General features: G+C 36.5%; 2 protein-coding genes and 1 long non-coding RNA gene across 4 annotated transcripts; 2 read left to right on the forward strand and 1 right to left on the reverse strand.

Moving 5' to 3' along the window:
* Window positions 1–1,675: 1,675 nt before the first annotated feature.
* Window positions 1,676–4,589, forward strand: LOC133705494 (heat shock cognate 70 kDa protein 2-like). The gene is made up of 2 exons (XM_062130744.1): window positions 1,676–1,980; window positions 2,649–4,589. Exons 1-2 carry the CDS (start codon window positions 1,767–1,769, stop codon window positions 4,379–4,381), a joined length of 1,947 nt encoding a protein of 648 aa, XP_061986728.1. The 5' UTR covers window positions 1,676–1,766; the 3' UTR covers window positions 4,382–4,589.
* A 3,755-nt stretch (window positions 4,590–8,344) lies between these two features.
* LOC133704082 (uncharacterized) lies at window positions 8,345–9,346 on the reverse strand. Of its 2 annotated transcripts, none has more exons than XR_009843989.1 (2): window positions 9,074–9,346; window positions 8,345–8,716 (listed from the first exon to the last, which is right to left on the reverse strand). It is a non-coding gene; the product is annotated as an uncharacterized LOC133704082 (long non-coding RNA). The 2 variants fall into 2 exon arrangements; XR_009843990.1 differs by having other exon boundaries at window positions 8,938–9,346.
* A 2,477-nt stretch (window positions 9,347–11,823) lies between these two features.
* On the forward strand, window positions 11,824–14,368 carry LOC133704210 (heat shock cognate 70 kDa protein 2). The gene is made up of 2 exons (XM_062128991.1): window positions 11,824–12,145; window positions 12,482–14,368. The coding sequence occupies exons 1-2, from the start codon at window positions 11,932–11,934 to the stop codon at window positions 14,212–14,214; spliced, it is 1,947 nt and encodes a 648-aa protein (XP_061984975.1). The 5' UTR covers window positions 11,824–11,931; the 3' UTR covers window positions 14,215–14,368.
* Window positions 14,369–15,543: the final 1,175 nt, after the last annotated feature.

The raw sequence follows: 15,543 nt of genomic DNA on the forward strand, positions 1-15,543 counted from the left end.
AAGATAAGGGGTCAAAGAAGCTTATTTAAGAAACTAACGGTAGGGTGATCATTTTCGATTCGATTCAGTTTTTATTAAAAAAATAACAAAATCTAATTTTTTTAAAAACCGAACCGAAACTGTAATTCTGTTTGTTTGTGTAGAGGGGATGTTTCATCGGCTTTTCATGAATTTTTTAATTAATTTTTTATTAAATTATTTTGATATGTCAGTATAATTTTTTTTAAAAAAAATATTATTTTAATATATTTTAAAAAATATCTTTGATTATTTTAGCTTTTACAAGTAGTTCGAAGAATGTGGAATCTACATCTATATCTACAAAATTTGCACACGTAATCCGTTATCTTCAAGATACTTTGAGTGTGGTAGATGGCAGAGGTTTTCAAGGAAATAAAAGCATGATGTAGGCAATAGCCTTGACTCGGATTCTAGACCATACGATTATATCAGGCCTCTATGCCAAGCTTTCCTTTGAATATTGCCAGCTATTAACTTTGCAGAAAAATATGCCGGCAAAAGAAATCACATAAAGAAATGGGGAAATAAATGGCCTGGATTGCTATCTTGGATTAAAGTTACAGTAACTTTTCTTCTTCAAACTAGAGCCACAGCATTGTTTACATCTGGCATCTTGGGTGGGGGGGGGGGGGCAAAAATTGGAATAAGCTGTTTTTTTTCTTTCTTTCTATTATTATTATTACAAAGGAGAGGCTCTAACACGAGATGTTTTAGGAGAGAGGAACTCTAGCATATGTTGTTGATATGTATGTCTTCAAGCAATACCCAATTAGTTGGGATAAGGCCACGTCACCTTGAGTTCAAGAAAGCTAATTCCAATAGCACTCGCTAGAATCTATTCATAAATCAAATTACCTTTTTAATTTAAAAATACTAAATTTTCATCCTTAAAATAATTTAATTTTACAATGCGGTCCTTTTAGGCATGCTAGGGTTTTATCAACTTTATCTTGTTTAACTGTGTTATATATCATGTATTTTCGTGTGCGTTGATAACTTGATTTTATGATATGATATGTTTTTAAAATATTTTAATTTTTTTAATATTACTAACACGTTAAAATCATAAAAAAACACTTCAACTTAATATTTTTTTAAAACAAACATGTTCTTAAAAATTATTTAAAAACAGAGGTCATTGAACTTCCAAATAATTATCTCAAAGTAAACCTTAAACACTTACAACCATAGAAGCACTTACAGTCATAGAATTATTTTTAAATATATTTTTTAATGTTTTATGAGACCATTTGGCCGTCAGAATTGATTGAATTTGAGTGGGTTAGTGTTTGAGGTTGGAATGTTTAGCTCAAGGGATAATTTGATTCAAGGAAAAAGTTCATGATGTCTTGTTGCTACCACTGAGGTTCAATAGAATGGATGACATGTTGTTTAATGTGTAAATCAAATCCAGGTTAACAATGAATGGATGGACGGTTGTTTTCCTTATAGCATTTCCTACACGACAAGCCGTTTGCTATTAAGCAGAATCGTCGGCTTATTTAGTCAAACAAAGACCACACACGTTCCCACGCGAGAAATATCAACAAATCCACACCGTCAATGAACTGTAGAACCAACGGCCCGGATATACACACCTCTTCTATCGAACATTCTAGAAAAACAGAGCACTATAAATACTCCCATTAACCCTCGTAACCAAGTACTTTAACTATCTCTAGTTACACAAGCCCTAATCTTTTTATTCTAATTTCTTAGCCGCTTTACCTTTAGATCTAATCATAATGGCCGGAAAAGGAGAAGGACCTGCTATCGGTATTGATCTAGGCACCACCTACTCATGTGTCGGAGTGTGGCAACATGATAGAGTGGAAATCATAGCCAACGATCAAGGTAACAGAACGACGCCGTCTTATGTTGCCTTCACTGACACCGAGCGTTTGATAGGCGATGCTGCTAAGAACCAAGTCGCCATGAACCCAATCAACACCGTTTTTGGTTAGTATTCTCTCTCTCTATCGACTTTTTATTTATATTGTTCTTAAGATCTGGATTCAACGTATTGTTTTTTTCTTTTTTCATATGAGCTGGATTCAAAGTGTTTTAATTTTTTGCTCCCTGAGATCTGGATTCAAAGATTTGTTTTTGCATGTGGGTTTATATTCTGATCAGTAATTTTGTTTTAGGATGTAATATTGGATTTTAGATTTAGAAATCTGCGTGGTAATGCCTTTCTTGATACGAGGTGGCTTTCTTTTATTGGAACAAATTTAGGTACTCTTTATACACAGACAATATGCAAGTATTTTATCTTATGTGTAAATCAGTCAGGTTATACTTTTTGTTTCAGCTTTTCAAATAAATAAGCTTTCTACTTGTACGGGAATAAAAAAGAAGCAGTTTCTGATTTGATCAAATCTGAACACAATTTTATTCTCCTGTTTTTGAAACTCAAGCATGAAGTTAATCTATTATATAATTTTCATAGCTTATCAAAAGATTTAAGATGGTAGTTGCTTGACTTAAATCTGATGCAGATCTGTCACGTTATTTGATTTCATGATTTCATTTTTTTGTTAAATTTATTTAGTTTTTTTTTTAATTTTGTTTCTTTTGTTTTATAAAATAGGTATGATTATTAATTGGTGTTTGTTTAAATTTTGCAGATGCTAAACGTTTGATTGGTAGGAGATTTAGTGATGCTTCAGTCCAGGGTGATATTAAGCACTGGCCCTTCAAGGTTACTCCTGGTGCTGGCGACAAGCCCATGATTTCAGTAAACTATAAAGGTGAAGAGAAACAATTTTCCGCAGAAGAAATTTCTTCCATGGTTCTTATTAAGATGCGTGAGATCGCTGAAGCTTACCTTGGCACCACTATCAAGAATGCTGTGGTCACAGTCCCTGCTTACTTCAATGACTCTCAAAGGCAGGCTACTAAGGATGCTGGTGTTATTGCTGGTCTGAATGTGATGCGTATTATCAATGAGCCCACCGCTGCTGCCATTGCTTACGGTCTTGATAAGAAGGCGACCAGTGTGGGTGAGAAGAATGTGTTGATTTTTGATCTGGGTGGTGGTACTTTTGATGTCTCTCTTCTTACCATAGAGGAGGGTATCTTTGAGGTTAAAGCCACGGCTGGAGATACCCATCTTGGAGGTGAGGATTTTGATAACAGAATGGTGAACCACTTCGTCCAAGAGTTCAAGAGGAAGAATAAGAAGGATATCAGCGGAAATCCTAGAGCTCTTAGGAGGTTGAGAACTGCTTGTGAGAGGGCAAAGAGGACTCTCTCATCTACTGCACAGACCACCATTGAGATCGATTCTCTCTACGAGGGCATTGACTTTTACTCAACCATCACTCGTGCAAGATTTGAGGAGATGAACATGGATCTCTTCAGGAAATGCATGGAGCCTGTTGAGAAATGTTTGAGGGATGCGAAGATGGACAAGAGCACTGTCCATGATGCTGTCCTTGTTGGTGGTTCCACTAGGATTCCCAAGGTGCAGCAGCTTTTGCAAGACTTCTTCAATGGGAAAGAGCTCTGCAAGAGCATCAACCCTGACGAGGCTGTTGCTTATGGTGCTGCTGTTCAGGCTGCTATCTTGAGTGGCGAAGGGAATGAGAAGGTGCAGGATCTGCTGCTTCTTGATGTTACTCCTCTGTCGCTTGGACTGGAAACTGCTGGGGGTGTCATGACTGTCTTGATCCCAAGGAACACCACCATTCCCACCAAGAAGGAGCAAGTTTTCTCTACTTACTCAGACAATCAACCTGGTGTGCTCATCCAAGTTTATGAGGGTGAGAGGACAAGAACGAGGGACAACAACTTGCTTGGCAAATTCGAGCTCTCTGGCATTCCTCCTGCACCCAGGGGTGTTCCTCAGATCACTGTCTGCTTTGATATTGATGCAAACGGTATCTTGAACGTGTCGGCTGAGGACAAGACCACAGGACAGAAGAATAAGATTACAATTACAAATGATAAGGGTAGGTTGTCTAAGGAAGACATTGAGAAGATGGTGCAGGAGGCCGAGAAGTACAAGTCAGAAGATGAGGAGCACAAGAAGAAGGTTGAGTCCAAGAACTCTTTGGAGAACTATGCCTACAACATGAGGAACACTGTCAAGGATGAGAAGATCAGCTCCAAGTTGGGTGCAGATGACAAGAAGAAAATTGAGGATGCGATTGACCAGGCTATCCAGTGGCTAGACACCAACCAGCTTGCAGAAGCAGATGAGTTTGAGGACAAGATGAAGGAACTTGAGAGCATCTGCAATCCCATCATTGCTAAGATGTATCAAGGTGCTGGAGCTGATATGGGTGGTGGCATGGAAGAAGATGCTCCTCCAGCTGGCAGCGGCGGTGCAGGTCCTAAGATTGAGGAGGTTGATTAAGTTGGGTGATGACTTATGCGGATCCCTGTTTGTTTTCTGGGATATTTATCTTTTTACTTTCCATAGCTATCATTATCTTTTAGGTTTATGATTTTGTCGTCCTCTTGAGAAGGGCATTTCCAGTAGTTTTTTACATCTTTTGATTTTTTGTTGCTCTATTGAAACAGCAAATAGCAATTGAAATTCTGGGGATTTTAATTTGTGGCGATTTAGCTTGTCTTGCTTTTTTTAAAAAAAGTTACTTCATCGGTCGTTGAATTTGATGAAGCTCTACTTCGCTGGCGAGTTGCTTACACGCGCTCTGTCGTCATCTGCTTATAACATTATGCTGACCTCACGTCGACTGTCCCAAGGCAGTGAGAGAAAATATCGATGCATGATCACATACCTGCGCGGATTTCAATAGCTAGCAATTCTGTTTGCATGGCCCGTTTTTTTCTCTGTCGATCTGGACTGGATCTTGCTTATCAGAGTTTGAATCGGCCCAGCTTTCTATACAAGTGGAAGGTTTGAATGGTTGGGGCTTGAGTCCCCGAACTCGTCACCGTAAGCAAGCCCATTTTCAATAACTTATCTTCGTTTGCATGACCGACCCAAGATGCTAACTATAACTATCAGTCAGAAAAGTATTGGGCCTCTTCGCAAGGCAACACAACCATACTACAGACCTTTTGATTCCGAATAACAAATCGGGAGGTCTGTTCCGCGAAGCCTAGCAAAAGAGTTTGCAATCATCTAAGCCCGAGTAACTACACCAGGACAGCGACTGGCAATACTTAAAACCCTGATTTGGGTTTCTAAATTTGGATCATTAAAAAAGACATGCATTAAAAAGCCCCACTTACATAATGTGGTTGGCGGATTCCAGTCCACACTGTGCCATAAAGCCTAAGGAGTTGATTGTTTCTTTTCATTTTATTTTTTTTCTTGAATGTCCTCCTGTTATTTTTTTAAAGTATATTTTACTTCAAAATATATTAAAATAATATTTTTTATTTTTAAAAAATTATTTTTGATTTAAACATATGATCTGAAAATAGTAAAAAAAATATTAATTTGAAATAAATAAAAAATATTTTAAAAAAACATTTTTTAAATAAAAAACAAACATGTTTCTATCTTCAGCTTCGGCCTGATCTTTAGCAGGCTTTTTTATTTTTTATTTTTTATTTTTTATTTTTCTTAAGAATAGCTTGTTCAGGCATTGGAACCAATATTAGGTTCACATTAAAAAAGGATTCCGATTAATTAGAACAAAGAAGCGTTTAAAGTCTTGCAAATTAAGCAATTTCATCCTAGCTATTATCAATCATTTCTCAAAATTACCCTTTCGGTTGTCTTGGTTGACGGCACTAAATAGAAATCATTGAAAAGAAGAAACTTTAACGACGTGTCATGTGCAATGTGCCTCCTCTGAAGAACATCGGTAATGGGTCCATTTGGCATTGCATTCTGTGACTCGAGCCAGAAATCAAAATTAATATTGTCGCTTGCAATTATTCATTTCGCAGTCAGATCTACAGCAGAGCAAAAAAATAATAATCAATTGGGTCCCTGTCTACTGGATACAGAGTTTGCACGTTTAAAATCCACCATCTTCTTGGAGGTTTTGCCTTGAAAAAAACGAGGACTTCTTTTTGTCTGCGAGGGGCATCATTTTGTGATATATTTTTTTTTAAATAGATGATTTGGACAGTTATCTCCTCCTCGAGTTATATTTTCTAACAACCTTTTCGTCATTGTAGGTTGACATGATCAAGATTGGTATGGTTCGTGTTAGTTGTTTATTAACAAAAAAATAGAGAGTAATTCTATAGTGATTAGATAATAGTTAATGATACTTTATTAGTTAATTTTAAGGGTAATTATTTTCGGTTCGGTTTGATTTTTATAAAAAAAAAACAACCAAACATAAATTTTTAAAAAAAAACAAAACTGGTTCAAACAGACCGGTTTCGATTCGGTTCGGTTCGGTTTTTTTAAAACAAAAACAGGTTCAAATCGGTTTGGCTTGGTGTTTTGCTCGGTTTTTTCTGGTTTTACTCGGTTTTTTCTGGTTTTTTCAGTTTGGGTTCGATTTAATTTTTTCAATTTCAGGCTTATAAAACCAAAACTAAACCAATCAATTTTTTTAAAATTCGAATCTGTTTAATTGATTTTTTTCACGGTTCTGTTTTTTCAGTTATTTTTTTTTTTTTTTCTAGATTTTTCAGTTTTTTTTTCACCTCTAATTATTTTATTACAATTATATTGAATAGATAGACAAACATAAATAGAGAAGATAGATCCTAAATAGATATATTTTTATTATGAATCATAAATTTTATTATTTCTTTTTACTTGTATTTATTTTTTTTCAATTAAAAAAATTAAAAAAGTAACTAGCTTTATGCACCCATGTGATTCTTATGTAAAAACATATTTGCTTATATAATAACTATGAATAAAAAATTCCTACATGATAGCCATTAAAGAGAAAAATACATAAGATGTCGTTGTTTTACAAATCTAGTTTAAAAGATAATTTTTAATCTGGTATAATGGATCTAAACCCGTGATAAATTAGAAATTTAATTCAACTAGCTTTATAATTTTATTCTACTGCCTTCTTGACCAAGGGTATTTCAATTATTTTTCATAGTATTTTGTTTTCCTTTAATACTCTTTAAATGAAATACATTTTAAAGTGAATTGTACTTTACATGGCTATAAATTATTAGAGAAGTCACCCAAATCATAGGAAAAAAAAAGATTGAAAATCAAATAAAAACACTTAAAAGTCTTCCAAAACATAAGTTTATGATCAAGATCATTTTTTATCAAATAAAATCAACTAAAATATGATATAGTATGGTTAACGTTTACCCAGCTCTTATGAAAATACATACCTTCAAAGCAAAGCTCGAAATTAAGCTTGGAAAACTCTAAAACCCAATTCTAATTGTTAATAAGAGGGTAGGGTGAGAAAAAACTAATCAAATCGATTATAATATTTAAAAATATTTTTGATTTAGTTAAATTTCAATTTTGTAATGCTGAAACTGATTAAACTCCAACCAAATCAAACCGGTTCGGTTCAAATAAAAAAAGTTACTATAAATAAAAGAAAAGGAAGTTTTTGCAAAACAGTAACCCTAAAGCCGCACAACCGCACCCTCCCCTTGCCCTTTAAGACGCAATCACATAGACAATCAGACGCCCCCCATCTTCCAATCTTCATTCTTTAATTTCCAATCTAGATCTAGCATCCCAGGCTTCCCAGCAACACCTAAAAGCCTTAGCAGCAGCCAACTTTTTTGGTCTATCTACATTCCAAGAAATTCATACGCTCCATGAATGGAGCAAAAAGTGAAGTTTTGGTGAGAGCAAGCCGCCCCATTCTAATCCACTCAGCCTTGTCATGGCTGGTCACGACTGGAATTCAAAGAGGTGGGTTTTTCATGGCTGGTCATGTTAGAATTCAAAGAGGTGGGCAGAGATGAAGGCATGTCAATCAAGTGAAGTGAGCTGAGGAAACGTAGTGAAGGTTCGACACTGTTCGAGTGGGTGAAAGCCCTGGGTTGCGTAGAGAAAGGATAATAGCAGTGTTTTAAAACCCGGACCGGCCCGGCGGGTCGACCCGGGACCCGGCCGACCCGGGCCTGGGACCGGTCCGGGTGGAGGCAAAACCCGTTTAGGAGTTGGCCCGGTGAAACCCGGTCGACCCGGCGGGTCAACCCGGAACCCAGGCGACCCGGGTAAACCCGGCTGAGACCCGACCTTATTTTCTTTGGCAACTGTCTTGCTCTTCGTCTCTCCTTCCATGGCAACTATCTTGCCCAAGGTTTCTCTATACACTGTATCATTTTATTTCTCTACACAGTAAAAGAAAAAAGTGGGAAAAACAAGTGAAATTGGAGGGTTAATATCAGCAATAGCAGCCTACTTTTTCTTTTCTCAATCAAATTTTGTTTTTTTTGCTGATGGATCTTTTAGTTTCTCTCCTTTCTCTTCTTCAAACCCTTCTCCTTCCCCTCAATCTTCTTCGTCTTCTTCTTTTGTACAATCTCAGCCATCCACTTTGCCTCAATCAACGGCGGCGGGTAATCTAGAGCTCCTAGGAATGTTCACCCACAAACAACACTACTGAGTTTGATCCTGAAGCTTTAGAGAGAGGTGCTAAGGTTTTGAGAGAGTAATCCTCTTTCTCATAGAAAAAGAACAACTTAATTTTTGTTTAAGAGAGTAATCTTGTTGCTTTACAAGAAGTAAAGGCCATAGAAAACAAAACCCATCTAAATCAGAAACACAATGCCTTAAAGTGAACTCTGCAGTCAGAGCTCCTTGCCTTGCAAGCTGCAAAATAAGCACAGACACAATAACATCAAATTAAGATCTCATTCAGTGATAAGCAAGCACAGAAAACATAAATGGAAGAATATTAGTAGACATGCACTCGGTGAGATTACCAGGCTCTCTAGAGCACTTCTCACCTAAAAACAAAAACAAATGGACATAGTGTGATTTAGTGATGTGGAGATTCAATGCAAGAAAGAGAGATGGAAGCGGAGATATACCACATCCTTGTTGTTGATTTGGATTACCAGGTGAAGCCATTGTTAAGCAACAGCAAGAAGTGACAGTGATTGGAAACAATCAGTCAAATTGATAAAGAAAAAAAAAGAAGGAAGAAAGAGATAAGAAAAAGCTTACAGAGTGGAGGAATTCCTCGATCTGCTCAAATTGAAATCTTTTTTCAGATCAGAAAAACAACACCTTTCTTTCCCCAGATCTCTTCTCTCCATGTTCTGTCGTCCCAAAATAAGGTAGCGATAAAGTGAGAATTTGGAGAAGAAAGAGAGGGATCGAAGGGGAAAATACAAGTCTTTTTTTATGTTACTTTGCCCAGATGTGTAGATTGACGCCAATGAACAGCACATACATAGCAAACGGAGAGTGAAAAATATGGAAAGAGAGAAACCTGTCAAAAAGCAGAGTTTTTTTTTTTGGGTTGACCCGGGCTGACCCGGGTCAACCCATCTGACCCGTAACCCGTTCATGATACCGGGTCAATCACCGGGTTGGGTTTAAAAACTATGGATAATAGAGCAATTCATCTAAGCACTCTTCTTCAGTCCAAAAAGCAAGAAGAAAAACAAAAAACAATATAGGTTTTTTCAGTTTTTTGACATGAAAAACCAAACCGAAAATTGTAATTGTAACATATATCAAAAGGAATTAATGTTTTACCGGGATTGTAAAATACAGTCTACAGTAAAAAATACTGATGCTTTAAATTTATTTTTTTAAAGTTGTTTTATTTTTTTTAATTTTTTTTTTATGTTTTTTGGGATTTTTAATTTTTAATTTTTTTCTTTGTTTTTTTCTTTTAACAAAATGTTTTTGTTTAATTTAGTTTATTAATGTTAAAATTTTTTTATTTAGTTGTCAGACTTTCATGACACGTTTTCTGGGTTTAATGAGTTAACCTGATTTGACAAGTTAATTCAAATTTTTTTTGTTTTTTTTTGTTTAGTTTAGTTTGTTAATATGAAATTTCTTTCTATTTAGTTATTAGACTTTCATGACACATATCCCGAGTTTCACGGGTTAACCTGGTTTCACTGGTAAACCCAGTTAATTCTAGGTTGACCCGTCAAAATATTTTTTTTTTATTTTCATAAATTTTTTTGTTTAATTTAGTTTGTTAATGTTAATTTTTTATTTAATTATCAGACTTTCATGACACAGATCCTGAGTTTAACAGATTAACATGGTTTGACGAGTTAACCCATTTTTTTTTTGTTTTTTTTAATTAAATTTTTTTTCATTTAGTTCAGTTTGTTAACGTTCGTTTTTTTTTTATTTAGTTACCAAACATTATGACACGGATCTCGGATTTAACGGGTTAACCCGGTTTGATGATTTAACCTGAATTTTTTTTTTTGCTTTTTTTCTTTATAATTATTATTTTTTGTTTAGTTTAGTTTGTTAATATTAAATTTCTTTCTATTTAGTTTTTTTTACTTCTTAGAGGTTTTTTTTAATTAATTTAATTTAATTAATTTAGTTTATTAATATTAATTTTTTTCTATGTAGCTCTCGGCCAATGCATTTAGTTTTTTTTTTTATGCCTTTGACTATGGACTCCACTATGCAATCCACCGTGAAAAGGGTGATGACTTTTGAATTTTTTTAATTAATTTTTTTCGTTTAATCTAAATTGTCAATGTTAAATTTTTTTCTATTTAGTTATCAAACTTTTATAACACAGATTCCGAGTTTGACGTGTTAACCTGGTTTAATGAGTTAGCCCGGTTAATTATGGGTTAACCCATTAATATTTTTTTCCTATTTAGTTATCAAACTTTTACGACGCGAATCTATGACGGGTTAACCTAGTTTGAAGGGTTAACCCAGTTAATTCATTTTTTTTGTTTCTTCGTTAGTTTTTTTTCTTGCTGTTGGTTTTCTTTTAATTAATCTATTTAATTATCACACTTTTATGACACGACCTTGCAGCCAAACCCACGTCCAATGCTATTGGGTCTGGAATTGCAGTCAAACCCACTTAAATTTGGGTCATGCAAGTTTAATGTTATTATTAATATTATAAATATTACTCTTGGGTTAGGCATTACAACCAAACCTAAGACTATTGAGTATAACTTTGTAGAAAGACCTGACATTTTTAGATCATAACTTTCTTTAAAATATAAAAAATAATTAACCCACGATATCGCGCGAGTCATGTAACTAATAATCAATTTTAAAAAGGTTCATACCCGTGAATAACACACAGGGAGAGTTCACATCTATTCTGTACCCATGTTTATAATTATAATTTTGTTTATAATTTTCAAAATGTATTTTTAATGAATAAAATGTGTGTTTATAATGAAAAATAAATTTATCATGGTATTTTTTTTCCTTATATACTTTTTAAATGAAATATATTTAAAGAGAATTATACTTTTCATGATTATAAATTATCAGAGAAGCCATCAAAATCATAAAAAAGAGTAAAATATTGAAAATAAATAAAAACACTTGAAAGTCTTCCAAAACCATGATCAAAATTATTTTTTATCAAATAAAATATAATTTAGTACGATTAAAGTTTTTGAGGTCGCATGAAAATACATGCCTTCAAAGCAAAGCTCGAGACTAAGCTTTTAGAGGATTCTAAAACACAATTGCAATAGTTAATAAGAAGATTCGTGACCGTGACATGTCGTTTTACTATAATCCATTTCACACTCGGACGTCGGCTCGACCTGGCAAAAAACCCAGCCCATTAAGGAAACCACAGCGTCTCCAACAATTTGAAATCTCGCCAAGAAATTTTACTTTCCAGTTTCAACCCATCTATACCGTCAACTAACTCAAAATCAACGGTCCAGATCCACCCTTTCTTGACAGAACATTCTAGAACCTAAATTTAAAAACCTATATACATGCACCGCTCTCCCTGGAACCACAAGTTCTCCCGTGACGAGATATCATAACCCTAACTAAATCTTTCTTATATAGTTTTATTTCCAGCCGCATTATTCTTAAATCGTCTTATAATGGCCGGAAAAGGAGAAGGACCGGCAATCGGTATCGATCTAGGCACGACCTACTCATGCGTCGGTGTGTGGCAACATGATAGAGTGGAAATCATAGCCAACGATCAAGGCAACAGAACGACACCGTCTTATGTTGCTTTCACTGACACCGAGCGTTTGATCGGCGATGCTGCTAAGAACCAGGTCGCCATGAACCCAATCAACACCGTTTTTGGTTAGTATTCTTTTCAAGAGATTTCTGATAGTGGTTCGATCATAGCTAAGAAAGCTGTAATTTCAAGATCTAGTTATGATTTTCTGATATATGCGGACACTCACTGTGATTACAGCTTGGTAAACTCGAATCTTAAATCTGCCTAGACCTTTAGTTTTGGTAGATGAATGGAACAATGATTTTAGATTCAGTGTTTTTTTTTAATTTAAATATAAGCTACTGACTTGTACTTGTTCATAGATTAAATTTTTGTTTCGGTAGCAAATTTGTAGTTTTAATTATTAGTGTTAATTGAATGATTCTTGCTGCTAATCGTTATTTGTTCACGTACTGTAGACGCAAAGAGATTGATTGGTAGGAGATATTCTGATGCTTCGGTACAGAGTGATATTAAGCTGTGGCCATTCAAGGTCATTCCTGGTCCTGCTGAAAAGCCAATGATTGTGGTTACCTATAAGGGCGAGGAGAAGCAGTTTGCTGCTGAGGAGATTTCTTCCATGGTTCTCATTAAGATGCGTGAGATCGCTGAAGCTTACCTTGGCACCACTATCAAGAATGCTGTGGTCACAGTCCCTGCTTACTTCAATGACTCTCAAAGGCAGGCTACCAAGGATGCTGGTGTTATTGCTGGTCTGAATGTGATGCGTATTATCAATGAGCCCACCGCTGCTGCCATTGCTTACGGTCTTGATAAGAAGGCGACCAGTGTGGGTGAGAAGAATGTGTTGATTTTTGATCTGGGTGGTGGTACTTTTGATGTCTCTCTTCTTACCATAGAGGAGGGTATCTTTGAGGTTAAAGCCACCGCTGGAGATACCCATCTTGGAGGTGAGGATTTTGATAACAGAATGGTGAACCACTTCGTCCAAGAGTTCAAGAGGAAGAATAAGAAGGATATCAGCGGAAATCCTAGAGCTCTTAGGAGGTTGAGAACTGCTTGTGAGAGGGCAAAGAGGACTCTCTCATCTACTGCACAGACCACCATTGAGATCGATTCTCTCTACGAGGGCATTGACTTTTACTCAACCATCACTCGTGCAAGATTTGAGGAGATGAACATGGATCTCTTCAGGAAATGCATGGAGCCTGTTGAGAAGTGTTTGAGGGATGCGAAGATGGACAAGAGCACTGTCCATGATGCTGTCCTTGTTGGTGGTTCCACTAGGATTCCCAAGGTGCAGCAGCTTTTGCAAGACTTCTTCAATGGGAAAGAGCTCTGCAAGAGCATCAACCCTGACGAGGCTGTTGCTTATGGTGCTTCTGTTCAGGCTGCTATCTTGAGTGGCGAAGGGAATGAGAAGGTGCAGGATCTGCTTCTTCTTGATGTGACCCCATTGTCTCTTGGATTGGAAACTGCTGGGGGAGTCATGACTGTTTTGATCCCAAGAAACACCACCATTCCCACCAAGAAGGAGCAGGTTTTCTCCACGTACTCGGACAACCAACCTGGTGTGCTAATTCAAGTTTACGAGGGTGAGAGAACTAGAACCAGGGACAACAACTTGCTTGGTAAATTCGAGCTCTCTGGCATTCCTCCTGCACCCAGGGGTGTTCCTCAGATCACTGTCTGCTTTGATATTGATGCAAACGGTATCTTGAATGTGTCGGCTGAGGACAAGACCACTGGTCAGAAGAACAAGATCACAATTACCAATGACAAGGGTAGGCTGTCCAAGGAAGACATCGAGAAGATGGTTCAAGAGGCTGAGAAGTACAAGTCGGAAGACGAGGAGCACAAGAAGAAGGTTGAGGCAAAGAATGCATTGGAAAACTATTCCTACAACATGAGGAACACAATCAAGGACGACAAGATCAGCTCTAAGCTGGCTGCAGATGACAAGAAAAAGATTGAGGATGCCATCGATCAGGCCATTCAATGGCTGGACAGCAACCAACTCGCCGAGGCTGATGAGTTTGAGGACAAGATGAAAGAGCTCGAGAGCATCTGCAATCCCATTATCGCCAAGATGTATCAAGGTGCTGGTGGTGACATGGGTGGTGGCATGGATGATGACGCTCCTCCAGCTAGTGGCAGTGCTGCAGGTCCCAAGATTGAAGAAGTTGATTAAGTTTGCGTTACTTGTTAAGTAATTTTTTTCTCTTTTATTATAACGATGACTAAAGTTCTATATTTAGGATAATTGTTTTCGTTGTCGTTATGGACATTGGTATTTTATTTTGCTTCAGTTAAGCTGTGGAGGATTTTCTCACACATTTCCAACACTCATTCGGTCTTGATATATTTAGCTGGATCATCTTCTTGCATCTACGGTCATGGTATGCATAAAAGCCAAGTAAAGCGTTTAGTACCGTCCGAGTTCATCTGGTTTGTGCCACGGTTGCAGTTGAATTAAGAGCTTCCTGATAAACGGACTAACCACAAACAAATGTTTTTCCCGCCGATGACTAGTCTTTCGACAAATTTAGTTTTGACTATCTAAATGAGAAGTGAGAATTCTCAATCAATTTAACTTAGGCAAAATAATTTTCTTCGATTGTAGCATCGTCGGCACGGAAAATAACTTTCAAGTTTCAACATCATATGCTTCTTGGATGAGTCCCTAGCTTCCAACAGCATCAAAATCATTCATGTTAAACCACTGTAGCCTGACACCACCCTCACAGCCTCCTTTTCCATTTTCCCAAGTTGATGGCAAAAGGTTTCAACATCTTGTGCTTCCTCCTTGAATGGGAATCTGAATTCTTTCCATAGGTAGGTATTCTTTGATTCTATCCTTCAATGGTGGACTAGGAACTTTTGCCAGCACATCAAATCCCTTGCGATCGACGGAGCGCATAAATGCATCGTGATCAAATAGGCTATGGCTTACACACAGGTTCCGAGATCTAAATGCAAATTGACATAATTTTTTATTCTATGAGCGTACGCACATTTATGAAGAACAAAACGGCATTTTCTACAAGTTAGCAGCCACCAACATGTAGAAATGAACATTTTGCTCAGTAAGGCTTTCCTTTATTTATGCTGCTAAAGTTGAAGATCGCCCTAAAATTTTTGATGCAAGACCAGAAGTGTTAAATTGATGCGACTCTTTAACCCAAGTTTACGAGATTAATTTAAACTTTCTTTTCTTGTTAATGGCTAGACAACTCCATGCAGTGTCACCTGGTCTGACTAGATAGATAATGTACCTTGCAGCTAGCAGTGTTGTCAAGAGGCGCTAGGACGCTCCAGGCCAGGTGAGGCCCCTGCGTCTTTATTAGCGTCAAGCGTCAGGCTAGCGCTTGCTTGAGGTTCTTTTTCCTGAGGATTTTTCTTTTTTTGTTTTTAACTGATTTATGTTGACTTATTTGTTTTTTTTTAACTGATATTTAATTTTTTTTTAATTTATTCCTTTAAATTATCTTATTTTATTTTAAGGGTAAGAAATATAACT

The sequence above is a fragment of the Populus nigra genome, chromosome 10 (genome assembly GCF_951802175.1).
Source record: "Populus nigra chromosome 10, ddPopNigr1.1, whole genome shotgun sequence".
NCBI classification, from domain to species: domain Eukaryota; kingdom Viridiplantae; phylum Streptophyta; class Magnoliopsida; order Malpighiales; family Salicaceae; genus Populus; species Populus nigra.

What these genes read in the sequence shown, in the direction of transcription:
- LOC133705494 (XM_062130744.1), top strand. Translation starts at nt 1,767, where the DNA reads ATGGCCGGAAAAGGAGAAGGACCTGCTATCGGTATTGATCTAGGCACC. An exon ending in CCCAATCAACACCGTTTTTG is followed by an intron (nt 1,981 to 2,648) that starts GTTAGTATTCTC and finishes TAAATTTTGCAG; the next exon opens with ATGCTAAACGTTTGATTGGT.
- LOC133704210 (XM_062128991.1), top strand. Translation starts at nt 11,932, where the DNA reads ATGGCCGGAAAAGGAGAAGGACCGGCAATCGGTATCGATCTAGGCACG. An exon ending in CCCAATCAACACCGTTTTTG is followed by an intron (nt 12,146 to 12,481) that starts GTTAGTATTCTT and finishes CACGTACTGTAG; the next exon opens with ACGCAAAGAGATTGATTGGT.